Source organism: Cervus elaphus, chromosome 11, assembly GCF_910594005.1.
Source record: "Cervus elaphus chromosome 11, mCerEla1.1, whole genome shotgun sequence".
Taxonomy (NCBI): Eukaryota; Metazoa; Chordata; class Mammalia; order Artiodactyla; family Cervidae; genus Cervus; species Cervus elaphus.
The window spans coordinates 100,788,459-100,815,845 of record NC_057825.1 but is presented as its reverse complement, the minus strand read 5'-3'; the positions used below and the strand labels follow the sequence as shown (position 1 = coordinate 100,815,845).

General features: G+C 46.7%; 1 protein-coding gene across 2 annotated transcripts in view; it reads right to left on the bottom strand.

Moving 5' to 3' along the window:
* The window catches only part of LOC122704048 (two pore calcium channel protein 2-like), a 51,606-nt gene extending 39,772 nt beyond the window's left edge, over positions 1-11,834 (bottom strand). Inside the window, exons 1-3 of one of the 2 annotated variants that reach the window (XM_043918761.1) lie at positions 11,546-11,834; positions 3,645-3,733; positions 2,534-2,648 (exon numbers count right to left, since the gene is read on the bottom strand). In XM_043918761.1, coding sequence (XP_043774696.1) covers positions 2,534-2,648; positions 3,645-3,733; positions 11,546-11,620 — 279 coding nt within the window. In that variant the 5' untranslated portion in view covers positions 11,621-11,834. The remainder of the gene's footprint in view (positions 1-2,533; positions 2,649-3,644; positions 3,734-11,545) is intronic. The other variant, XM_043918760.1, reaches the window with a different exon arrangement.
* Positions 11,835-27,387: the final 15,553 nt, after the last annotated feature.

Here is a 27,387-nt window from a genome sequence, read left to right as displayed (position 1 = left end):
TTAAAACGAAACCTGCCTCTCAACCACAAATCCCATGACCCAGCTGACAGGGTTTCCTGGAAGGGGCAGGGGGCTTGTAAATTAGCAGGCAGAGGACCCCCAGAAGGCATTTCCCCAGGAAAGCGGGGCTCAGGGATTGGGAGAAATGGGCATCTGCTATGCTCTCAAATTTCCTGTGTTCACACTCAGAATAGACATCTAGAAGTTCAGTGTCTCTAATAATAACGCTCCAGAGATGTGGTTTGAAATGCCAGGTCATTCCTTAGATCACTGCCCTCCCGCCCTGCTGCTTGAATTTGGCTGAATGCTACCAGACCCACCTTGATGTCCTGACCATCTCCTCCTTGAGCTACGGGGCATCAATTCCAAACTCCCACAGGCAGCTAGCTTTGCAGTCTGTGAGTGCAACTCATATTAATACTTTGCCTGCGCTTGCCAGGAGACAGTAAATCCTCCCTAATAAGAGTATTTTTCTCCATTAGTGGGGAGAGAAGAGCTCAGTGATGGTGGAGGGAATGAACTTCTCAAGGGAAGGAGGAAGGGGTTGGCTCTGGACCCTGAAAGCAGCAGGTGGCACAATTTCTCCACCCCCGACCCCAGCCCTCAGGAGCCCTGGGCTCGGATATGGGCTGCAGCCCCTTCAAACTTTCTAGCTCTCAGCCTGTTCATCCTTGAGAGGCTATAGAGACTTACTGTCAAGACCAGGTTTACAAAAGGGCCTGGGGCATTCCAGGACACCCTGGCTCAAGATGAGATTTTCTTGGTAATGCTGTTGTTGTTCAGTCGCTAAGTCGTGACCCCACAGACTGCAGCTCGCCAGGCTTCCCTGTCCTTCACCATCTCCCAGAGTTTGCTCTAACTCCTGTCCACTGAATCAGTGAGGCCATCCAGCCATCTCATCCTCTGTTGTCCCCTCCTCCCCACTCATCCCCCGTAACTTGACTTTAGAGATGTGAAGTAGAAACACTGGCTGAACAGACAGCCAAGCCCAAGCTGTGTGTGACCGATGAGAAGGGTGAGGACACAGCAGAGAGGCAAGGGGCTGAGAAGAGACCCACAGAAGCGCTCCTCGTCCAGGGCTGGGCGGCAGGGTGGTGGGACTGGCTCTGGTCGGGTCTGTGAACGCACAGCTCTGCTTCTTCAGGTTTGCTGTTTGTTTTGACAGACACTGGGCTAAAAGTTTTCTGCCTGGAGACGTCATTAATTGTGACATCCTCATCAAATGGATACCACCAGCCTTGGGAGCATCCATGGAAGATTGCCAACTTTGATGGCCCCCAACAAGCACAACTCTGCTTTTTTACCTCGCTGTGCGGGGGCCTCCCTGTTGACCCAGGGCTTGGGCATGTGATGGGCTCTGGGCACCTGGGCGTTGGCAAGTATGGTGTGAGCGGAGGGTGATGGTGCTTGTATGTTAGGATGCAGCTCCTTCTTAGACCCCCACCCACAGGGAGAAGCCTGAGCCACGAGGAGTGGCCGAGAGAGAGCAGAGAAGAGAGCAGGGGCACTCTGGTCCAGAGATCCAGCCACGTGAGCCCCCAGCTGCCCAGATCCACTACCCCAGCCAAGAGAAAAATCTGCCCAGTTGAGCCAGTCACCCGCAGACTCATGGGAGGCAGGAAAACCTTGTTCTTTAAGGCAAGGGTCAAGTGAACTTTATCTGTCAAAGGACCAGACAGTAAATATTTTAGGCTTTGCAAGTCATACAATCTCTGTCATACCTACACAGAGGCGAGAGCAGTGTTGAGTTGGGAATTAATGTGAGCAGGTCATCAATTTATTACTTGGAACCCATCTGCAGTAGCTGGGTAGTCTTATGCTTTACTTCAAAGCACCTATAAATAATGACTTATGACTATGAAAAAAGCTAGATGTGTGGCAAGTACAAGGCACATATTACACTATATGCTCACATTATCCACTCAACATTAAATAAACATGCCTGCAAACATCACTTGTCCATAGCATATTACACTATATGCTCACATTTGCTGCTGCTAAGTCACGTCAGTCGTGTCCGACTCTGTGCGACCCCATAGACGGCAGTCCACCAGGCTCCCCCTTCCCTGGGATTCTCCAGGCAAGAACACTGGAGTGGGTTGCCATTTCCTTCTCCAATGAAGGAAAGTGAAAGTGAATGTGAAGTCGTTCAGTCACGTCCGACACTTCGCAATCCCATGGACTGCAGCCTACCAGGCTCCTCCATCCATGGGATTTTTCCAGGCAAGAGTACTGGAGTGGGCTGCCATTGCCTTCTCCTCACATTGTCTACTCAACGTTAAATAAACACTCCTTCAAACATCACTTGTCTGGCCAGTGTGTCCTTGTATGCATAGAAGACCCAAAATGGCCACTTATTTTCCAGTGTCTACTGAGGAAAAGCATCAGCTCGGGGAGTAGGCAGAATTCTTCCAACCCCTCCCCCGGAAAGAAAAATGAAACCAATTTCATAAGTATTGAAAATCTGAGGGGGAAAATGTAACTGAATTCATCTATGGCAAAGTCTGATTAGCCATCCGTGCTGAGAGCTTACCAAGAAAGGGAGCGGGAACACGGCTGGTTCCTCAAAGAGGGCAAGCGCGAGGTCGACCCAGATGAAGAAGTAGGTTGCTGCCCGCATCGTCCAGTGGTTATAGAAATGGTAAAGTCTAGAGCGGAGAAGAACAGAGGGAGTTACAAATGAGGAGCGGGAGTTAAACAGCTACCCCAAGCCCCATTAGAAGAGGAATGGGAGGTAAACGACAAAGTCCAGGCTCTGACCACCCTTCCTTTCAATCCTAGGGAGTGAGGGGTAGCGTCTGACTGAGTGCACCCTATAAAGTGTTCACAGGGAAAAAAATCTCCGGGATATTACCAGCTCTCAAAGCGCATTCTCTTAACAGTCTCAAGCTAGGATGAATACCCTCCTGGTCAGGTGCTGGTGACCTTGAGATGTACTTTTGGAAGGCTGACACAGAGCAAACCCTCAGTCAGAGTGACCTGTTATTAATATTACATGGTGCAGAAGCCTAATTGATTTATAATGTGTATCAGCCCATCTCGGCATGGTGGACCCAGAGAGATCTCGGGGTCACACGGTTCTCGTTAGGAGGTATCCCGAAACCTGCCAGACAGCATCCAGGCATGAGGCATCTGCTGCTGCCTTTGGAGGTACTGACACCTCAGTGCTGATGCTAAGAATTTTTTTTTTCTTATTCTGAGCTGAATCTTTGGTTTTAGTTCAACCTTTAGGGGGTTAGGGAGAAAAAGCTGAATTGTCATGAAAAGAACAAACATATGAGTCCCATCAAAAGGCAATAGAAAGTAAAAGAACAAGTCTTCTTTTCACTTGGGAAGCTCTAAGAGGATAACTAGGAGAAAAAGATGACATGTTTCCAACTTGGAGGTCTTCTCTCCTGTCCTGGGTGTTACTTACTCAGTTATCTGACCTTAGTATATTTGCTGAATGCTTCCCTACCTGTGAGGCACCATGCTCTTAAATCTTGAAAAACACCACCACTGGATTTTGCCCAATTCTATATGCCATACCCTAAATACTTTTCAAAATATTAGTTGATACAGTGACTTTAGTTTGGGTTCAACTTCAAGAATATGAAGTGCTAAAGGACAGGCGACTCTAGGTAACAGTTTAACACTTGAATTACCTGATGGCCTGAGGGGATGTCTCAAACGGAACGTTTCTGTTGTACTGGGCATCAGAAACATAGGCAGCTGCCAGGAGAAGATCCTGGTCCTCATTGGGAGAAAGAAAGGGGAGAACAACAGTCAGAGCCAGAAAGGACACTTTGCTTTCTTGTTTGTGAGTACTGAGTATCCAAAGAAAGCCCTCTTCTCCTCTCCCCCACCCTCCACGCTGCCCCACTCTCGCAGGAAGGAACCAGCACTAACGCTGCCACACACCCACCGCCAGGCGTTTTCTGGGCAACGAGAATCCTGCTTAACTTTCTGGAATCCAAGTGTAGGCTCTCAGAGGAGGAAATGAAAACCACTTGGATAATACAGCAGATTCTTTACTGTCTGAGCCACCAAAGAAGCCCCATATATTTAATAAATGTACTTAAATGGTATAATTCTACATTCATAAGGGCTTCCCAGGTGGCGCTAGTAATAAAGAACCTGCCTGCCAATGCAGGAGACCTAAGAGATGCAGGTTCAATCCTTGGGTCAGGAAGATCCCCTGGAGGAGAGCACAGCAACCCACTCCAGTATTCTTGCTGAAGAATCCCACGGACGGAGGAGTCTGCGGGCTGCAGAATACGGGTCACAAAGAGTTGGACACGACTGAGCGTCTGAGCACATTCATACACCAAGACTCAAACTATAGACTTTAAATAAGTATGGTTTGGTGCATATTAATTATAGTTCAATGAAGTTGTTAAAAATTGCCCTCCAAAAAAAATTTGGATTAAAATTTGATGTGGAACAATAATCTTACAGGTGAATTAACTGCTATAAGAATATATAATCTGCTGATTCACATGCATTCTCAGGGGTCTCAGGGGTCTTAAAGACAGGTCATTAAAGCCTAAGAAACATCATATAAATGTGTTAAACAATTATTACATATTCATATTTTCTTTTATGCAGTTAAAAAATATTTTAGTAGAAAACCTAATATCAATTATTGTTCTGTGGAATATCTTGAACTTTCAGGAACACTAGAGTTCCCCAGGACATGCTTAGACAGCTATAATATTTTAGTTATAAAATACTTGGCATCAGCAAAAGTTGATTTTTTTCAATGAACACACATTAATTTTAAGAAAATTCCATTAAGCTCCTAAAAGATCACACTGTGACAGCAAAGAATTCTGATACCGAAGATTTTTTTAAAGAAAATATTTAAAGCAAAATCTCTTAAAGGCACTACTATTTCCAATTTTTGAAGATGATGAGGGAGGGACTTCCTTGATGGACCAGTGGCTAAGACCCTGTGCTCCCAATGCAGGAGACCGGGGTTGATCCCTGGTCAGGGAACTAGATTCTACATGCAGCAACTAAGAGTTTGCATGCCACAACTAAAGAAAGATCCTGCGTGCCACAACTCAGACCCATTGCAAATTATTTAATTAATTAATTTTTTAAAAAATGATGAGGGGACTCCCTGGTGGTCCAGTGCTAAGACTCTACACGTTCACTGCTCAGGTTAGTTCTCTAGTGATCACTGGCCAGGGAACTAAGATCCCACATGCCACACAACTCGGCCACACACACACACAAAAAAAAAATTTTTCCAGTCCCAGGGAAACCATTTGTCCACAAATATGAACAGTTTGACAACTGCAAATTTGAGGGCAATCATCCACACAGCCTCCAGGTGGAAAATGGAAAAAAAAAAACATTGTTGCTGTCAGTCACTCAGTTGTATCCGACTCTTTGTGACCCCATGGACTGCAGCATGCCAGGCTTCCCTGCCCTTCACCATTTCCTGGAGATTGCGCAAACTCATGTCCATTGAGTCAGTGATGCCATCCAACCATCTCATCCTCTGACGTCCCCTTCTGCACTCAATCCTTCCCAGCATCAGGGTCTTTTCTAATGAGTCTGCTCTTCATATCAGGTAGCCAAAGTAATTTCTCAGGCAGCTGGCCCCTGGGGCTACCTCCCTCAGACCCCACCCAGACTCCCTGTATTGAATATGTAAGCATCATGGCACCCCATCCAAATGCCCCCTTGCCAGCCAAACTCATGCCTATCATTTTTAAATACGCTTACACTTTCATAACAGCTAACTTAGATTAATGTTTCAAAGCTTTCCCATTCTTAACAGCTATTCTGTTTCTGACACCTATCTCTTCTTAGGATCCCATCTGCTCTGTCCTCTGGTTCTTCTTGTTTTCCTTCCCTCCATCCCATGTGTGTACGACTTCTAAGTCTCCTGCCCATTTGTGCTTGGGAAGAAGTCCTCTCAACAGGCAGAGTTATGGTACATGAGCATTCTCACTTGTATTAAGCCCATTTGTATCTTCCTTGTAAAATGAATGACTTTTCATCCAACCCAAGAATGTGGCTTATGTTAGATATGCCACTCCAAAACTGCATATACTTTTCAAGTTTACATGGGAATCACTACCCAGGTGGCATTCATAGTAAAGAACCCGCCTGCCAATGCAGGAGACATAAGAGATGTGGGTTCAACCCCTGGGTCGGGAAGATCTCCTAGAGGAGGGCATGGCAACCCCCTTCAGTATTCTTGTTTGGAGAATCCCATGGATAGAGGAGCCTGTGGGCTAGAGTCCATAGGTTTGCAAAGAGTTGGAAACAATTGAGCCAACTTAGCATGCATGCACGCCCATGTCTACTGTAAAAATGGCGAAGACTGGATATCAGGCATTCCTCCAGACACAGCTGAAAAGTGGCTTCATATCTCAAAATAGCAGCCCCAGTCTAGGGGAGATACTGCTGACTGCCGGGACAATAGATCTCACTTCCCAGGCACAATACAATCACCTTCAGAGCTTTTCTTGTAAAAATCTTGCAGCCCATACCAATTACATCGTTCTCTGGGAGGAGGGACCCAGCACTGAACTTTTAAAGCTGCCAGGGGATTCCAATGTGCAGTCAAGGTCAAAACATCACTGGTCTAAATATGGCCATTCTACTACTCTTTCTCAAAGGTTTTGTGTTTTTATGGCACTTGGACAATAACTGACTTCTCCTGATTTTTTTTTTTCTTCCCTTTTCTCAGAGCCATGACATTTCCTTTCCACTCTCCAAGACTTAAAAACATATGTAAGAGTCTTGCGTTTTCTCCTCCTACCCTCCCCACTTTGTAAGCCTTCATTCTGAGGAAGGTGAATAATTTAAATCCCTCAGGGCAAGAGGGAGGAGGGTGTCCAGGAGGGAGGGGGAGATGGAGTCCAGTTCTGGTAGAATGAACAACTGGAAGCTCCAAATACCTTTAAGTTCAGAAACCCTGATAAAACTGAAGCTGCTGATAAAAGTGCTTTGAAAAATGCCACGGGATTTCCCTGGCAATCTAGTGGCTAAGACTTCACCTTCCAATGCAGGGGTTGCAGGTTTGATTCCTTCTTGGGGAGCTCGGATCCCACATGCCTCACAGCCAAAGAAAACAAAACATAAAAACAGAAACAATATTGTAACAAGTTTAATGTTGTTGTTTAGTTGCTAAATCTAAGGCAGGGGTCTCACTCTTTTGTGACCCCAAGGACGGTAGCCCACCAGACTTCTCTGTCCATGGGATTTCCCAGGCAAGAATAATGAAGCAGGTTGCCATTTCCTTCTCCAGAGGATATTCCTGACAAGAGATAGTACCCAAGTCTCCGGCAATGGCAGGTGGGTGGTTTACCACTGAGCCACCAGGGAAGCCCCAACAAGGTCAATAAAGACTTTTAAAATGGTCCACATAAAAAAAAAATTCAAAGAGAGAAAAAAGCCAATATGTCTTATTTAGATATAGAAGAAAATTTATAAAACTTAAGGTAAAGAGAAGTTACCATAAATTTCAAGTAAAGTGCTTCCCCTTGTCAGATTTCCCGTGTCATCAGAAACACCATGCCCTCTCTCCATCTCTCTCCCTGCCTCCCTTCTCTCCTCCCGTAGGGCACTCTGATGTCCAGAGGACAGCAGATCATTGCTTCCCCATGCACCTCACGCCCACCTTCGGTCAACAGCACTTCTGCTGGCGTGCCCGCAGAACCAAACAACCAAACACCAACTCCCTGGCTTAGCCCTTAAGGCCTCTCCCTCTGTCTCGGCTCCCTCGCTTTCCCTCCAGGAACCCCTCCTCTGGCCCAAATTGATGGACTGACTGTCCCACTCCCAGCTCCACGCCCACGCCTGATCCCTTGCATGCCTAAAGCCAGGAATATCCTTTCCACCCACCTCCATGGGGACCCATCTCAAATTTCACTTTCTCCTTGAGGACTGCCAATGCCAGCAGCTTCCATTTCCAAGTGGGAAGACAGCCAAGGGATGCTTTCGAAGTGTATGGTGAGTGTTCCATACAAAGAAATGGCTTCTGAGGGTAACCTGGGCATGGTAGCCTGGGCAGGAGGGTGAGAATATCAGTGAGCACTCGGTGTGGGTATAAACAAATCGTGTGCCTCCGTTCAGAAAGCAACAGCCTAAAGGCCAAGGGCAGCCTGAAGATATGTTTTGTTTGGCCTAGAGAGTTCTTTTTGGATGCTGGCTACTGATTCAAATTTTTTACAAAACTGGAGCCAACACAAAAATGTGAACTTCTGGTTTCTCTTCAAAAGATCATAACATCTGGCCATGTTGGGTTGTACTGCAGGAAGTTTTTGCAGCCCGCCCTGATGCTCAGTCACCTGAAGGAACGCTTAGTATGTTCCCCAATTTTGTGGGTTAGCCAGGCCGACCTTCCAGTCTGGGCCAACTTGGCTGGTCTCTATGGTTATCTGGGGCTAGATGGTCTGGAACCAGCTGCATTCACACAGCTCGGCCATGTGCACCACGCAGCAGGCTGGCCAGGGCCCTTTCCCCCAGGGTCACTGGGTCCCCAAGAGCATCTGGAGAACACACCCCAATGCCCAAGTAATTTTCATCCCTCTGCTTGCATCACATCTGCCAGTCTCCCACTGGCCAGAGCAAGTTTCATGGCCAGCGGTCTCTAGGGCTGGAGAAATGGACTCCACCTCCTGATGTAAGGGGTCGCAAAGGCCCATTGCAGAGGGGGAATAGATCCAAGATGGAGTGTGTGGCCATTTTTGTATTGTGCCCACGTGGCACAACCAGCTGGAGGCGGGTAGCTGTGGTCTTCTTTGTCCAGAGGACATGCCCTCCGGGTCACAAGCCCCAGTCCCCTCCCCAACTGAATTGTTCCCATCCAGGTCACTACTTTTATGTTGCTCCCTGGCCCCTGTGGACATTTCAGCTTGTGACCACACCTGATTTAGGGTTTCCCAGGTGATGCAGTGGTAAAGAATCTGCCTGCCAGTTCAGGAGACCCAGGAAATGCACATTCAATGCCTGGGTCGGGAAGATCCCCTGGAGGAGGAAATGGCAACCCACTTGTCTTCTTGCCTGGAGAATCCCATGGACAGAGGAGCCCGGTGGACTACAGTCCATGGGGTCGCACAGAATGAGACAGGACTGCAGACACATGCATGAGTTGATCTCTACCTGATTTAAGTAACACCCTCCCAAGCCCTCCTGGTCACTGCCCTTTCCTCCTGCAAGGAACCTCTCTGAAAATTGCTATAAGGGAACACCAGTGAACCAACAGCCCCCAGACAGGGTGATCTAAGAGTTGGATGAACAGGTTTAAGAAGAACATAAAAAAAGAAGCGCACGAAGTATCAAGAGGTGATCATACAGAGTCACAAGGAAACAGCCCAGGACATGGGCGCTCAGCCTTGGCTGCCCTTTCAGTACTTAGTAGCTTTACAATTACTGTTGCTGGAACTTCTCTGGTGGTCCAGTGGTTAAGACTCCACGCTTCCAGTACACAGGGTGTGGGTTTGATCCCTGGTTGGGAAGATCCTGCATTCTGCAAGGTGCAGCCAAAATCAGGAGAAAAAAATTACCATTGCCCAGGCCACAACCAGATCAATTAAATCAGAATCTCAAGGTATAGTCTAAACCCAGATTTCTTTTTTTAATTAATTAATTAATTTTTAATTGGAGGGTGATTGCTCTACAATATCGTGTTGGTTTCTGTCATCTATTTCCATGAATCAGCCATAGGTATGCGTATGTCCCCTACCCCTTGAACCTCCCTCCCACCTCCCACCAAACAGAGATACATTTCTAAAAACTCCCCGGGTAATTCTGCCCAACAGTAAGGCAGAGAATCACTAGCATCGGATTATTTCTATTTCAAAACTGAAAGTTTTGGTCAAAGCACCAGAATGGCTTGCCATCTCAGCAGCAGCCAAAAGCAACACCAGGCAGAAAAGGGTTCTAAAAAACTGTTTGAAAGGAGAAGGCAGAAATGCATTTCAGGTGACTAGGCAGTTTCTTATTAAGTGATCCCAAACTAACTTTTAAAAAGGTTAACCAGGTCAAATTGGTACCAAGTGTCTGAGGTCTGAGCTGCAGTTTAGTGACTTAGTCAATACTGCTATCTCAGAAACTGGGGTTCTGCTGACAGTGACCTGTTGGTACCAGGCTCTTCATCCGCTCTTCCTGCTGTGGGCTGACCCCTGCAGGCATGCATTAAGCTTCTGTCTCACTCAGGACTCAGCCGGGTCTCTGGGCTGTTTTCAGCCCTCCTGGCATTTCTAGAGGCCTCCAGTTACATTCTTTAATTTTGACAAAGAAACACTGAACACAGAGTGAGACACCAGACAGACTGAAAAGATTCCCTTGCCGCAGAAGACTGGTGCTCACCATCAGCTTCATCGTTTTGCAGAATGAGGGGAGCAAGACCTGGGCTGAGTCAGAGCCAGGGACCAAGAGTCCTTTTCCTTCTCTTCCTCCTTGACCTGCTTTTCTCCGCTGAATCCTTTAAGGTACAGGGGACATGGTAGAATCTGCCTGTTGGAAGTGGCCAAGCCCCTCTGGGAGGCCAGTAGGCCAGGGAGCACTGGGGGAACAGGGCGTTTAACCCCACCCAGAAGCCTGCCCCCGGGACCACCCTGAGCAGGGTGCAGGGGCCATATAGCTGAACGGGGGAGGAAGGGGAAGACTCCTCCATACACTCAAGGAGACAAAGGACTGAAACACCCATCACCTCCCACACACTTGCAGGACTAAAGGAAACGCCTCCGTGTGCCAAGCACTGTGCCCTGGGCCTCACCGACACTGTCTTCTCGAGACGGGTGTGATTTATCACCGCCACCCTTACAAAGTGGGAAACCAGAGACTTGCAGCGTCTTGTCATTCACAGCTAGCATTTCCTGAATCAGAGCCGAGGCTCTTTGCACTGGCGCCCTGCCTGCCTCTCCACTGAGTTCTTGTCCAGGGAAAGGAAACAGCCCGAGAACTCTTTCAAGTTCCCAGTTTCCCCAAGCTTAGGCGGTCTGGGTGAAACCAGAGCTGAGCGGCTGCGCAGCGCGTCTGCCCGGCCCGCAGGGATCCGAAGAGCCTGGGCGGCAGCCGCACTCCCCGCCCCACATCTTCCAGCTTCCCAGGCATTTCCCTTGCGGCGGGACCCTCGCTTGGTTTCCTGCCGCCATGGAGCGCCGTGCGGCGGGCACGGGCCACCCAGACCCGGGGGCGCGCCACACGGGGAGAGGACCCCCCAGCACGCAGCCGGGGCGCCGATCCCAGCTTGGCCCCCGTCCGGGGAAGGCGGCTGCGGGCCGGCCTCCGGGTACAGGCTTGACAGCTCCAGTAACGACCCGAACGCGCAGGGCTGCTGCCAGAGGCATGGCGCCTCTGCGCTCCAGCGGCGGTGCGCCTCCTCCAGCACCCGAGCACCCGGAGGACCCAGAGGACCGAAGAAGCCCGGGGGCGGAGTGGCTCTGCAGCCGCATCTCCACCCCGGGGCCCTCGTTCCCAGCGGCCGGTACTGGCTGGGCTCGGGGTCGCTCTCCATCCAGGAGTCCCGCGGGCCGCAGACGCGGGGCTGGGAGCGCTGCCGTCCGCCCGCAGCCACCAGCCCTCGGGGCGCCCTTACCTCCAGGTCAGGCGGCTCCTCGGAGGACGACGGGCGCGAGCGATGCGTCCCCGCGGCTCGGCTGTCCCCGGGCATCGCGGCGGCGACGCGCGGGGCGGGAACGGGGCAAACCGGGGCCCCGGGCAGCGGACTCAGCCCTCGGGCTGCTGGAGGCCCGGGCTTGACGCGCTCCGCACGGCCCTTCGCGTGACTGCGGCGGGGCCCCGCGGGGGGAGGATTGGCGGCGGGCGCGGCGGGTCCCCGGCTCTGGCCCCTTCCCGCCCTGCCTCCGGAGTAGTGCTGAAGCCAGGGGCGGGGACGCGGTCTCGCCCGGGGCGGGGGCGGCGGGGGGCGGGACGCTAGGGGCTGAGCGGATCCAAGGGGCCGGCGGTGCAGGGGTTAGAGGCCGAGCTGGGGAAGCGTCCCAGCCGTGCGCCCTGGGCGCTTGATTGCGCCTAGCTTTCTGTATCAATAAAATACGAACAAGACCTTCCTCCCAGGGTTGTTGCGAGAATTAAAGGAGTTACTGTATTCAGTTGCTGCCACCGGCAGGTGCCCAGTAAATTATGTTTCCTTCCCATGGCGAGTGGAACCCCCTGGAGAGCTGGGTGTGGACCCAGAGAAGGGCCTCCTGGGGCAGATACCTCTGAGAAGGGGTGTGCGAACCCTCTTCCCTTCCCTGGTGCACCCCAGCCTCAGCCTGGCCAGGAACTTGGGGTTAACAGAGCCTCTGAATTTGGAAAGAAAGCAGATTAGATTTTCATGAGACTATTCCTGATTTTTTTAATGTTGGAATGAATTTTAAAATAATAATAATAAAAAATAATAATAATAATAATAAATGTTTACATGGGGTATTTTTTGCTTGTAGGGCAGGTGGTGCTGGGCTCCTGCACCAGTGAACTTCACTGCAAAGTGAAAGTGTTAGTTGCTCAGTCCTGTCTGACTCTCTGTGACCCCATGGACTGTAGCCTGCCAGGCTCCTCTGTCTATGGGGTTCTCCAGGCAAGAATACTGGAGTGGGTTGACATTACCTCCTCCAGGGGACTCTTCCTGGACCAGTGATCAAATCCCTGTCTTCTGCGTTGGCAGGTGGATTCTTTACCACTGAGCCACCAGGAAAGCCCATGAAATTCACTAACACCTCCCAAAGGAGGAAGAAGCCTGGCAGGGCAGGGACTGACCCCGGTCAGCTAGCAAGAGGCACGGTGTTCCTCTGGGCTCTTCAGGACTACTCTGTGCTTGGTACTGATGGATGCCAAGGTCCAGGTTGGGTACTGTGATGGGCAGAATTATCACCCACCCACCCCAAGATTCCAGATCCTAATCCCTAGGACTGTGAATCTGTTACTTTACTCCTCTAAAGCAGGAGTCCCCAACCTTCCAGATCTCATGCCTGATGATCTGAAATGGAGTTGATGTAATAAGAATAGAAATAAAGTCGCAGTAAATGTATCCCAAAACCACCCCCCCCCACCCCATCTGTGGAAAAGTTGTCTTCCATGAAATTGGTCCCTGGTGCCAAAAAGTTTGAGGACAACTGCTCTAAAAAGACTCCACAGCACTGTTACTAATCAGTTGATCTTAAGATACAGATTGTCCTGGATTATCTAAATTGACCCAGTGCAATCACTTGAGTCCTTAGAAGCAAAAGAGGAAAGTGGAAGGGGAGGTGAGAGAGGATGGTCCTGGAAGGACTCAGCGTGCCTGGTGGGAATGCTGCTATCTTGAAGATGAAGGAGAACTACAAGGAACCGAATCTGCCATCAACTTGAATGAGCCTGAATGGGAGTTCTCCCCAGAATCTCCAGGAAAGAATACAGCAACTTTATTTCAGTGGTTTGAGACTCAGAGCATAGAATCCAGTCATGCCTTCCTGGACTTTTGACCACAGCCTGTGCTAATAAATGGATGTTCATTTAAGCCCCTAAGTTTGTGGCACTTGGTTACAGGCAAGAGAAAATGAATATAGGACCCTAGACTGCTTTTCAATGCCAGAGTCAAGTTCTTGGGGTGAGGCTGGCCTACAAGGAGAAGGGCAGATGGACCCAGGTCCTTAGTAGGCATGCTGGGCCTGTTCTGGTTGTTCCCCCTCAATTCAAGTATTACACCCTCTGGGAGGCCCTTCCTCAACTTCTCCCAGCCAGTGGATCACTTCCTCTCTGTGGCCCCAGGCTCTTCATGAAAACACCATTTGGTACCTTACTGTTCGTGTATGTCGTCACACACCACTTGGCCACCAGCACCTGGTCGGGGAGGGACTGGAAACCGTAATGTCCAAACCTCCAGTTCCTGGCACAGAGCGGGCATGTGGCAGGCAACAAAATGCAAAAACAGAATTCATACCAGCTTGTGGCCAGTGGTTCTTGTCTACAGGTGTCCGCAATAATTAGTTCTTGTCACTGTTTATTGTGTGGATTACCCTAAAACTCTACATGCTCTTGAGAAAAGACAGTGATTCTATTTCTATCCAAAATCATGACGTATGGAACGGTTGTTTTATGGTGGGGCCTTTTAAAATGGCTTTTCATCGGTACAGTGTAAAATGTGCATTGTAAAGTAGAAACAACTCATCAAAGATAACTGTGGTTAGTGCATTTCGGCGAGCAGCCTTCTCTACATCCCTCCACCTGTGCACACAGACATACACGTATGCAGTTCAGTGCACATGAGATCATATTCTACCCTGCAGGTGCTGTTGGCCTTCCGTCTACATCCTTCCCACCCAGGAACCCAGAATCCAGCCAGGCCTCCACCCTCACGAGAGTAAGTGAAGTAAGCGAGGTAGCTCAGTCGTGCCCGACTCTTTGCGACCCCTTGGACTGTAGCCCACCAGGCTTCCCAGTCCATGGGATTCTCCTGGCAAGAATACTAGAGTGGGTTGCCATTTCCTTCTCCAGCGGATCTTCCTGACCCAGGGATGAAACCCAGGTCTCCCACATTGCAGGCAGATGCTTTAACCTCTGAGCCACCAGGGAAGACCTGGGTCTCTACCTGGCAGCAACCAAATGCAATCACTCTGAATCAATGGCAAATGTCAATCCAACAGATCATCCAGCCATCTCTCAATTTTTCAGGATAAGCTTGGTGTTCCAAATTATACATGAATGCATCAGGATTAACATGATTCCTATTTAGAACATAGGTTAGGGTACAACCTCCCATCAAATTTTAAGAAACACATAGATGTTCTGAAATGCCGATGGAATGAAAATAGACATGTAACAAAAATATTACTAAGTTGCCAGAAAAATAATTTACTGTATAATGATGAAAAGGCTGAATTCAGAAATCAATGACTAAAAACTGCACTAGAGTCTCCTGTCTTCCCCGTCTCTGCCTCTCAGCAGTAGAACAACAAAGGAGGAAAAATATAGAATCCACATTTACTAAATCAAAATTTTGCTCTAAGTGGCAGATTTTCTAAGAATAAACTCTGAGTTCAATGATCCTTTGTGACTAATCTACCAAGTCACCTGATTCCATTTCAAAGTCGTGGTAAATCTTCCTTCTGAGTCCAGCTTCAGGTATTCTCACAACTAGAGGAGAATCCTTAATGAGGGTTCTCACTAAGAGAATCTATACAGGCTAATCTATACAAGATGTTTTCCTGCCAACAGTTACCAAGGGAAGAATGTAACTTAAGGTAACTCAACCCGTTTTAAGAAAGCCGTGGGCTGGGCTTCCCTGGTGATTAAGAATCCGCCTCAAAATGCTGGGGACACTGGTTCGATCCCTGGTCTGGGAAGATCTCACGTGCTGCCGAACAGCTAAGCCCGTGTGCATGCGCCACAATGGCTGAGCCTGTGCTCCGGAGCTCAGGAGTCACAGCTTCTGAAGCCCCCCCACCCCCCACCCCAAGAGCCCATGCTCCACAGCAAGAGAAGCAACAAAACTATATAGAAGCCTCTGCCCACCACACCTGGAGAAAGCCCACTCTCAGCAACGAAGAACCCACACACAGCCTGAAAATACTTTTAAAAAGCTATTGGCTTCAGAGCAAAGACTTTCTCTCTCTTCCCTCCCTTTCTATAAATGTAAATTTTTAAAACTCAAGAAACACATTTTCCTAATGGCCACTGACAACCATCTTCCAGTCAGCCTTGGGTAAGGATGATGCTGTGGATGGTAGAGCAGATAGATACATACAAGCATTCAGGTCTCTGAGGACCTTGTAGAAAGACTGCTTTTTGGTAACTCCCTCCTTACAACTGTCTAACTGTTACAGGAAAGGGGACCCCTTCCAGGGCCTGAAACTGGGCTCTTGTCTAAACACTCGGAAATGCATTGTCCGAGGAGATGCATGTGCTGACAAAGCAAGAGATTTTACTGGGAAAGGGCGCCCGGGCAGAGAGCAGGAGGGTAAGGGAACCCAGTAGAACAGCTCTGTCACGTGGCTGGCAGTCTCGGGTTTTATGGTGATGGGATTAGTTTCCAGATCGTCTTTAGCCAATCATCTGACTCAGAGTCCTTCCTGGTGGTGCACGCCTTGTTCAGCCAAGATGGATGCCAGAGAGAAGGATTCTGGGAGGTGGTCGGACGGGTGGTGTCTCCTTTTGACCTTTCCAGAACTCTTCTGGTTGGTGGTGGCTTATTAGTCCCGTGTTCCTTACCAGGACCTCCTGTCTTAAAACTCATGAAAATGGTCACTATGGGGCCTGGCCAGGGTGGACAGTTTCAGTCAGTGTGCTTCCCCTAACATAACCTCTATGGCTGATGGGGTGGGGGAGGGGGGAAGCAAGATAGTTAAGGAGTTTGATCTTTTTTGTATACAATTTTAAAAGGATGCATATACCTCTATTTTCTGATAAGTGCATAAAGTATTTTCCTGAAAGGATACATCAGGAAACAGTAATCAGGGTTTAACTTTGAGCACAAAACTGAAACGACAGGGAATGGAAACATGAAGTGAGAAGAACTTTTTTTCCTCTCATTTCACACTTTTCAATGAGGTTTCATTTTCACTATATTACTATCATGTGTTTGCACATCATAAAATTCACAAGGATGAGGGATGGAACTTAAGTAGCAATTTTGGCTGTTTAATGAAAAAATATTTTCTGTAATGGAAAAGATTAAAACTGATGATTATGTCTGAAAATGCCTGTTCCTGGCAGCATCTCTGCTAGTAGGGAGAATATACCTTTGCAGGGGAAGAAGGAATTCAGTTTAGAAAGCACTGCTTTTAGAGGCCAGCTGAAACAAAACACACCCTCTTGGAGTACTGAATTGGCTTACCAGAGCAACCATGGAAGTGCCACAGACTGCGGAGGTGGGGCCTTCAACAACAGAAATCTGTTTTCCCACTGTCCTAGAGGCTAGAACTTCAAGTTCAAGGTGTTGGCAGGTTGGTCTCTTCTGAGGCTTCTCCTTTTGGCTTGTAGATGACCATCTCCCTCTTGTGTCTTGACATAGCTTTCCCTCTCTGCCCATCCATGTCCAAATTTCCCTCTCTCATAAAAACACAAGGATTACTTGCAAGCTGTTGATGGAAACCATCCCACCCCACTTCCAGAAATTTCCATTCAACAAATACTTCCTGAAAACCTTTTTATTTTTCAGACACTGTATGAGAAGCCTGGCAAATATCCACCCAAAATGATTTCATTTTAACTTAATTACATTTGTAAAAAACAAAACAAAACAAAACAAAAACCCTAACTCTGGAACTTCCCTGGTGGTCTAGTGGTTAATAATCTGCCTCCAAATGCAGGGGATGTGAGTTCCACCCCAGGTTAGAGAACTAAGATCTCATATGCTCCAGGCCAACTAAGACTGTTTGCCTCATATGCTGCAAAAGATCAAGCAGCAAAAAAATAAACTTCACATTTTGAGGTGCTGGGGGAGTTAGCTCTTCAGCATATGAATTTGGAGTGGCGGGGGACATAATTAGGCCCATAAAGGTATTGGTTACACTTCCCTGGTGGCTCAGTGGTAAAGAATTTGCCTGCCAATGCACAAGATGTGAGTTCGATTCCTGGGTCAGGAAGACCCCCTGGAGAAGAGAATACCAACCCACTCCTTTACCTGGAGAATTCCATGGAGAGAGGAGCCTGGTGGGCTGCAGTCCATGGGATCACAGAGAGTTGGACACAACCAAGCGACCAAGCATGCCGCACCCCACTTTAGAATTAAGAAAACAGAAGCTCAGAGGGGAGAATCAAGTTGTCCTAGGTCACACAGCCTGGAAGTGTAGCACCAGGATCACAAACCCCCGGCCACTGGCATTGTGGAATTTCCACTCCACTCACTGTGCTCTGTCCAGAAATAGCTCCTAGGGAATTTCAGTTGAGAAAATGAAAAAAGTTCATACTTTACCAAAGAAGTCTGCCTAATTCTGCCTAACCAAAGAATCTGCCAATTATCCCCTAGAATCCCATAAGATTTGTAAGTATTTTGAACACTGCAAGGCAGCCAGTTAGGACACATTGTTGACAGGTGGTCATGGTTGACAGGCGGGTGGTGGTGGTGGTTTAGTTGCTAAGTTGTATCCAGCTCTTTGCAACCCCAGGGACTGTAGCCCTCCAGGCTCCTCTGTCAATGGAATGTCCAGGCAAGAATACTGGAGTGGGTTGCCATTTTCTTCTCCAGGGGATCTTCCTGGCCAGGGATCCAACCACTTGTCCTGCATTGGCAGCTGGATTCTTTACTGACTGAGCCACCAGGGACAGTAGGGGGCAAACCTCAAACAGGACTTCCCTGGTGGTCCAGTGGCTGGGACGTTGCACTTCCAATGCAGGGGCTGTGTGTTCCATCCCTGGTCCTGGGAACTAATATTCCACATGCTATGCAGACAAAGTAAATAAATAAATTGTAAAAGAACAACAAGAACAAAAACCCTTCTCAAACGTATTTCTCTGGCAGCACAACCCAACTGCCATCCTGCCATCCTGACTCCATCCATCTCCTCCTTCTCACATGCTCTGCTCCAGCCTCGCTGGCTTCCATTCCATTTCTCAAACATTCCTCAGGGTCTTTGCTCCACCCATTCCTTCAGCCCAGATGGCTCATCCCCCTGCACCCACCTGCCCAGCTCCCTGCCCCTTCAAGTGTTTGCTCAGCTCCCACCTTTTCAGGGACCCTGACTATCCCACTTAATTCTTCTATCCACTCCTGTCCTTCTGACCCCTCTTCCTCATCTCTTACTTTCTTGCATTGCCCTTATCACCTTCAACCTTAGGACACAATTTCTCATCTCTCACATTTATTGTTTATTATCTCTGCTGTAATGTAATGTCCACAAGGGTAAAAATTTTGATCTTGTCCACAGACAGTTCTCAAAGCATCTGATACAGTATCTGGAAAATAAAAGGTTTTCAATAAGTGTGTGTTGAATGGAAATTTCTGGAAGTAGTGTGGAATGGCTTCCATGAAGACCTTGCAATTAACCACAGAAAAGAGGATGTAGAAGGTTATTCTGTGCTTTCGGTTCCCAGAGGACACAATTTTCTCAGGGCTCCCAGGCCGCCTCCCCTGTGCCCCGTGGGAAACCCACAGCCCCATCTGGCATCTCGCCTGCATCCTCACTGGGGGTGATGGCTTGTTTCACCTCCCCCCACCCCTGGCTGAAGGCGCAGGGCCAGAACTCCATTCTGAACTACCTAGGTATCCTTTGAAGCCACACGAGAGTCCAAAAATATTTCTCAGCCTAAACTGCTGATCTGTTCCAAGTTGAGAATTTTATAAACAAAACTGAGTTATTAAAGCAATGGATAAAATGAAGCATCACTGTGGATGATTCCACATAAAAGCTGTTTATAGTTCTATTTTGTTGGAGTCATTTCTTCTTTTGTGAATTCTCTGCTTTTGACAAGAGCAGTTCTCTAAGGGCTTCCCTGGTGGTCCAGCAGTTAAGACTCTGAGCTTCCACTGTGGGTGGGGCACGGGTTCGGTCTCTGGCTGGGGAACTATGATCCCACATGCCACATGGCCACAATAAATAAATAAATTGTAAAAAAGAAAAACAACAAAGAACAACTTCTTTATATTAAAAAAAGGAGTTCTTGCCTTAGTTTCTTGGTATGAGAAGTGAGCCAAATTGCCAAGGCTAGGAAATAGTCCCCAAAAGACTGCCATCAATTCCGACACCAATCACAAATTTGGGGTGTTCCCAAGGCCACCAATAATTTGCTGTAAAGACTCACAGGACTCATTGAAAGCTGTTATGCTCATAGTTATGGTTTATTACAAGGAAGGATACAGATGAAAACCAACCAAGGGAAAAGTGCATAGGACAGAGTCCACGGAACAGAGTGCTTCCAGTCATCTGACCTGGTGGAGTCCTGGACAGCGGCCTCCTGGCTGTGATGCGTGACGATGAGCACAGATGACTGAAGAGTTTCCACTGGCCAGCAGTGGAATGATCTGAACACTAGTGAGGAATACAATGCAATAGAGAGAAACATATTATGTGTGTTAAAATCTGTGCTTTTCTAATGATCCTTTAAAGATAGCTAGAGAATGCTAGGAAACTAAATCATTATCTGGAAAACTGGTAAACAGAGGGGAAGATGCAAGCAGCTGTCTCACCTTTCTCAGTCAAATGATGCTCAGAGTAATTAAGAGTGAATGACAGGGGACTTCCCTGGTGGTCCAGTGGTTATATCTGTTCTATGCTAACAAATATAATTTACAGAAAGAGTAAATTTAATTCATTTTGGAAGTGAGTTTGGAAATTATATTTAGAAATACATATTTGTTAGAGTATACTGAAAAATTTTTGAAAATTATATTTGTTAGAACACATTTCTTACAGGAAAGTAAATGTATTTATCTGTCATGTAGCAGCAGCTGCTGCTGCTATTCAATCCCTAAGCTGTGTCTGACTTTTTGTGACCCTGTGGACTGTAGCCCGCCAGGCTCCTCTGTCCATGGGATTCTCCTGGCAAGAATACTGGAGTGGGCTGACATTTCCTTCTCCAGGGGGTCTTCTCAGTCCAGGGGTTGAACACACATCTCCTGCATTGGCAGGCGGGCTACAGAGTCACCAGAGAACATAGGGACATATGGGGTACAGAGGAACAAATCACTTATAAGCATAAAAATACATATTGAAATAAGAGAAAATCTGGGAAGACACTTACCGAAGGGCCTGTTCACACAGTTTTTGAATGGATGATAGATGGTAGTATTGAATTCCAATGAATCCCTCTGAAAGAGGGATGGGCAAGATAATTTGATTTTAATATGTCAAATTTTAATATGTCACTTTGCCTCTGGCAATGGCTTGTTTCAGGCAGACTTCCCACTGAAAGTAACTAGAAAATCCTGACCAAAAAAAAATTTTTTTTTTAAATCTAAGGCAGCAAGGAGCTGCAGGGAACCTCAGGGAACCAGCATCCTGGAAGAAAGGAACCTAGAGAGTGAGCTTGAACTTGGCTCAACTTCTCCCTTCAAGGCATTTGCCAATTGGCAAGTGGGGACTGACAGGCTGAGCCAAGAGCAGCAGGTGAGATGCTGAGATGCTGAAGGTAGAGCTGGTGATGTGTCAGAGCTGGGAGAACAAACACTCGGGGGCTTCCCAGGTGGCGCTAGTGGTAAAGAACCCACCTGCCAATGCAGGAGACATAAGACACAAGGGTTTGATCCCTGGGTGGGGAAGATCGCCCAGAGCAGGGCATGGCAGCCCACTCCAGTATTCTTGCCTGGAGAATCCCATGGACAGAAGGGCCTGGCAGGCTACAGTCCATGGGGTCACAAAGTCGGACACGACTGAAGTGACTAAGAACGTGTGCGCTAACAAACACTCGGGATCAGGACCTGCCAAATGAGGACCACCGCAGGCTTTCAGAACAGACCCTCAAGGTATACAGTCCATAACGAAGTATGAGGTAGAAGTAGATCCACCTTTATAAGGACTGAAGCCTACCTTCTAATTCACTCAGTCCTTAATGGGATACAAGTATGTTAGTCTTTAGTAAGTCAAAGGTGAATGTTGTAATGTCTAGGGAAAATATCAAAAGAAAAAGAATGCATAATTAATGAACTGATAAAGATGGAAAAGGGAATAATAAGTTCTGCGCTGGAAGCAAGATAAATTCTCTCTGGATTACGATATTGTCCAAAGATTCAAATTATCCAGAATTTTTTTTAGGGAATTCCCTGGTGGTCCAGTGCTTAGGATTCTGTGCTTTCATTGCCAGGAGTACTGGTTCAATCCGTAGTAGGGAACTTCGATCCCGTAAGCTTTGTGGTACCGCCAAAACAAGACAAATGACAAGAAGTCATAGATCCAAGAAACTATGAACACAAGATGGATCAATACAAATAAAACTCACTTAAGAACAGCATATCAAATTACTAAAAATTAAAGGAGAAAATACTAAGATTGGCCAGAAGAAAGGTAAAAATTCATGCTACCATGAAAGACACAAAAGCAAATTTTATGATTGACTTCTCAGCCTGAAGAAAAGGTAATGATACCTTTAAAGCAACAGAGAAAAATAATGCATAACCTAGAATTCTATGCCCTGGAAATTATCCTTCCAAAGCAAAAGTGAAATAAGGATAATTAGGCAAATTACAATTGAGAAATTTCTTTAGCAGCAGATTTGCTACAGAATATATTAAATGGAGTTTTTAGGTAGAAGGGAAATAATTCTAGATGGAAGCACAGAGACACAAGGAGGTATGAAGAGCAACAAAAAGCAATTCCTTCACCCCAGTAAAAATGTGGGTGAATCTTAATGAATATTGGCTGTGTAAAACAACAACAATAACTGTAGGATTAAAATATATACACAGAATTTCAATAAAGGTAACCAGGGCAGAAAGCAACGCAGGTTTTAAACTGGGGAAAAGACATTTCTCCAAAGAAGATATACTAGGGACCAGTAAACACATCAAAAGATGGTCAACATCACTCATCATTAGGCAAAAGCAATTTGAAAATCGCGGTGACACACCACTTCACATGGGGCTTCCCGGTGGCTCTGCTGCTAGAGAACCCGCCTGCAGCGCAGGGGCATGGCCAGCTACATTCCACGGGGTCACAAGAGTCAGGCGCAACTTAGCAACTAAACCCCCACTTCACATGAGAGTGTTCGTGATAAAACAAAAAAATAGGAAAGAACGAAGTTGGAGGACTCACACTTCCTGATTACTAAACTTACTATAAAACCACAGTGATGAAACAGTGTGGTACTGGCATAAGGACAGACACATAAATCAATGGAATAGAACAGACAGCCTAGAAATAAACCCTAAGCTATACCATCAGTTGATTTTCAGCAAGGATGCCAAGAACATTCAATGGGGAAAAGACAGTCTCCTCAACAGATGATGTTGGGACAACTGGACGGCCACACGAGTGAGGTTGAAACTTTACCTTATACCATATACAAAAAGTAACCCCAAAATGAGTCAAAGGCCTAAATATAAGAGCTAAAAGTATACAATTCTTACAGGAAAACAGGGAAACGCTTTCATGGCATGGGATTTGCAATGATTTCTTGGTGTGATACCGAATGCACAGGTAACAACAAAAAGAGTTGTAGAGGAAACCAATTCCATTTGCATACATACATTAAATGAACTTACAACATATGTAAGTCTAATACTGTAAATGGTAATATCTTTTGCTTGGTGAGCACTTTGAAATGCAGACTCAACAATGGTAGTTAATATATCATTCAAAGTACACTCTTGTAATTCTTTAACTCATTACACTTGACTATTCACCCTGTAAATCCCCAGTAATCATCACCTCAAAGCCAGTTGACCATTATCAAGTCTACTAAAATGTCCCACTGAAACAATATACCCAGGGGAAAAATACAAAATCTCACGTCAGGGGCACACTAGCTTTTTAAGAGGGATTTAAATCTTATACCTCTGAACTCCTTCCCATCAGCTCCATTCATCCCTCTGGCCCGAGTTACCTCCTCCTAAAACAAGAGGATTTGAAGACTTCCCCAGTGGTCCAGTGGCTAAGATTCTGCATTCCCAATGCAGGGAGACTGGTCAGGGAACTAAATCCCACATGCTGTAACTAAGATTCTGCATGCCTCAATGAAGATCAAGGATTCCACATGCCAAATTAAAAAAAAAAAAAATTTTTTTTTAAATGAAAATAAAACAAGGGCAATTTTCTATGGCCTCTGCCAGGTCTATGTGTCTAAGGTTCTCCCATATTCAAGGCTCCAGTGTACATGATCTGGCTTATTTTTAACCCAAGGGCCACTTAGGGATGAGGCATGGATTCCAAGTGAAGTTCAAATTGCAATATCAGCAGAGGCCAAAGTACACAGTGTCAGGCAGCCAAAGCTGGCTTTTAAATGTGCCTCAGAGCTACTGAATCACACCAAACTCCTCATGTTACAGCTGAGAAAACGAAGATTCGGGGAAATTAAGCTTCTTCTTTGGATTATCCTACTTATCTATCCCACTTAATTTAGTTCACTTCAGTTCAGTTCAGTTCAGTCACTCAGTCGTGTCCGACTCTTTGCGACCCCATGAATTGTAGCACGTCAGGCCTCCCTGTCCATCACCAACTCCTGGAGTTTACTCAAACTCATGTCCATCGAGTCAGTGATGCCAGCCAGTCATCTCACCCTTTATCGTCCCCTTTTCCTCCTGCCCCCAATCCCTCCCAGCATCAGGGTCTTTTCCAATGAGTCAACTCTTCGCATCAGGTAGCCAAAGTACTGGAGTTTCAGCTTCAGCATCAGTCCTTCCAATGAACACCCAGGACTGATTTCCTTTAGGATAGACTGGTTGGATCTCCTTGCAGTCCAAGGGATTCTCAAGAGTCTTCTCCAACACCACAGTTCAAAAGCATCAATTCTTCTGCACTCAGCTTTCTTCACAGTCCAACTCTCATATCCATACATGACCACTGGAAAAACCATAGCCTTGACTAGACGGACCTTTGTTGGCAAAGTAATGTCTCTGCTTTTTAATATGCTATCTAGGTTGGTCATAACTTTCCTTCCAAGGAGTAAGCATTTTTTAATTTCATGACTGCAGTCACCATCTGCAGTGATTTTGGAGCCCCCCAAAATAAAGTCAGCCACTGTTTCCCCATCTATTTCCCATGAAGTGATGGGACCAGATGCCATGATCTTAGTTTTCTGAATGTTGAGCTTTAAGTCAACTTTTTCCACTCCCCTCTTTCACTTTCATCAAGAGGCTTTTTAGTTCCTCTTCACTTTCTGCCATAAGGGTGGTGTCATCTGCATATCTGAGGTTATTGATATTTCTCCCAGCAATCTTGATTCCAGCTGGTGCTTCTTCCAGCCCAGTGTTTCTCATGATGTACTCTGCATATAAGTTAAATAAGCAGGGTGACAATATACAGCCTTGACGTACTCCTTTTTCTATTTGGAACCAGTCTGCTGTTCCATGTCCAGTTCTAACTGTCGCCTCCTGACCTGCATATAGGTTTGTCAATGGGCAGGTCAGGTGGTCTGGTATTCCCATCTCTTGAAGAATTTTCCAGTTTATTGTGATCCACACAGTCAAAGGCTTTGGCATAGTCAGTAAAGCAGAAATAGATGCTTTTCTGGAACTCTCTTGCTTTTTTGATGATCCAGCAGATGTTGGCAATTTGATCTCTGGTTCCTCTGCCTTTTCTAAAACCAGCTTGAACATCTGGAAGTTCACGGTTCACATATTGCTGAAGCCTGGCTTGAAGAATTTTGAGCATTACTTTACTAGCGTGTGAGATGAGTGCAATTGTGTGGTAGTTTGAGCATTCTTTGGGATTGCCTTTCTCTTGGATTGGAATGAAAACTGACCTTTTCCAGTCCTGTGGCCACTGCTGAGTTTTCCAAATTTGCTGGCATATTAAGTGCAGCTCTTTCACAGCATCATCTTTCAGGATTTGAAACAGCTCAACTGGAATTCCATCACCTCCACTAGCTTTGTTCATAGTGATGCTTTCTAAGGCCCACTTGACTTCACATTCCAGGATGTCTGACTCTAGGTGAGTGATCACATCATTGTGATTATCTGGGTAGTGAAGATCTTTTTTGTACAGTTCTGTGTATTCTTGCCACCTCTTCTTAATATCTTCTGCTTCTGTTAGGTCCATACCATTTCTGTCCTTTATCGAACCCACCTTTGCATGAAATGTTCCCTTGGTATCTCTAATTTTCTTGAAGAGATCTCTAGTCTTTCCCATTCTATTGTTTTCCTGTATTTCTTTGCATAGATCACTGAGGAAGGCTTTCTTATCTCTCCTGGCTATTTTTTGGAACTCTGCATTCAAATGGGTGTATCTTTCCTTTTTTCCTTTGCTTTTCACGTTTTTTCTTTGCACAGCTATTTGTAAGACCTCCTCAGATAGCCATTTTGCTTTTTTGCATTTCTTTTTCTTGGGGACGGTCTTGATCCCTGTCTCCTGTACAATGTCACGAACCTCCATCCATAGCTCATCAGGCATTCTGTCTATCAGATCTAGTCTCTTAAATCTATTTCTCACTTCCACTGTATAATCATAAGGGATTTGATTTAGGTCATACCTGAATGGTCTAGTGGTTTTCCCCACTTTCTTCAATTTAAGTCTGAATTTGGCAATAAGGAGTTCATGGTCTGAGCCACAGTCAGCTCCTGGTCTTGTTTTTGCTGACTGTATAGGGCTTCTCCATCTTTGGCTGCAAAGAATATAATCAATCTGATTTCGGTGTTGGCCACCTGGTGATGTCCATGTGTAGAGTCTTCTCTTGTGTTGTTGGAAGAGGGTGTTTGCTATGACCAGTGCATTCTCTTGGCAAAACTCTATTAGGCTTTGCCCTGCTTCATTCTGTACTCCAAGGCCAAATTTGCCTGTTACTTCAGGTGTTTCTTGACTTCCTACTTTTGCATTCCAGTCCCCTATAATGAAAAAGACATCCTTTTTGGGTATTAGTTCTAAAAGGTCTTGTAGGTCTTCATAGAACCGTTCAGCTTCTTCAGCATTACTGGTTGGGGCATAGGCTTGGATTACCGTGATATTGAATGGTTTGCCTTGGAAACAAACAGAGATCATTCTGTCATTCTTGAGATTGCATCCAAGTTCTGCATTTTGGACTCTTTTGTTGACCATTTAGGACTTTCTCTCTCTCCCGCATGCTGTGGCGCTCTTCTCTTCGTGTCTTTGGATCGACGTGCCCTCACACCTTGAAAATGGATTTTACTGCTATCTTCTAAATAAAGTAGAGCTGTAACACTGATTTCTCTAAGAGCTATAACACGGTCTGTCCAAGACCCGAGCGCTATGACACGCTGAGGGCTTTAACGTCCATCACTCCAAATCTTTGTTGTGACGAGACAAGAGCCGAGGAGCATACACTCGCCTGACACCTATGGTTCCATGACTCGGGTTTAACCTGGCTGAAACAACCTCCGCTCGGAAGAGGCCAAGTGCAGCAGGAGCCCAACTCAGTGAAGCTCCCGAGGTAGAAGCGGAACGTGAAGAAAACCCAGCACAAGGGAAGTGACAGGAGGACCATCGTGCTGGAAACCGGGACAGCAAAAAGCTCACGTGGCTCAGTCTCAGATTCCAGAAGACTTCCGGTTAAGGTAGGAGGTCCTCGTTCCTATGGCTGGAGGGACATATGCCTAACGAAATCTGAACTCCGTTACATTTTCTCATTTCTTATTTCCTCGAATCCCCCGCGAACAGGCGGGCGGCAGTGGGCACAATTGAAGATTTAGTTCAATCACCCACAAATAAACCTCTTGTAACCACTCCCTGCCTGTCACTCAACATGAAATGTTTACTAAGTGTCTGTTACGTGCAAACCTCAGATGGTAAACAAAATCTGCTGGCAATGGAGGAGACCCAGGTTTGATCCCTGGGTCAGGACGATCTCCTGGAGAAGGGAACGACTACCCACTCCAGTACTCCTGCCTGGAGAATCCCATGGATGGAGGAGCCTGGC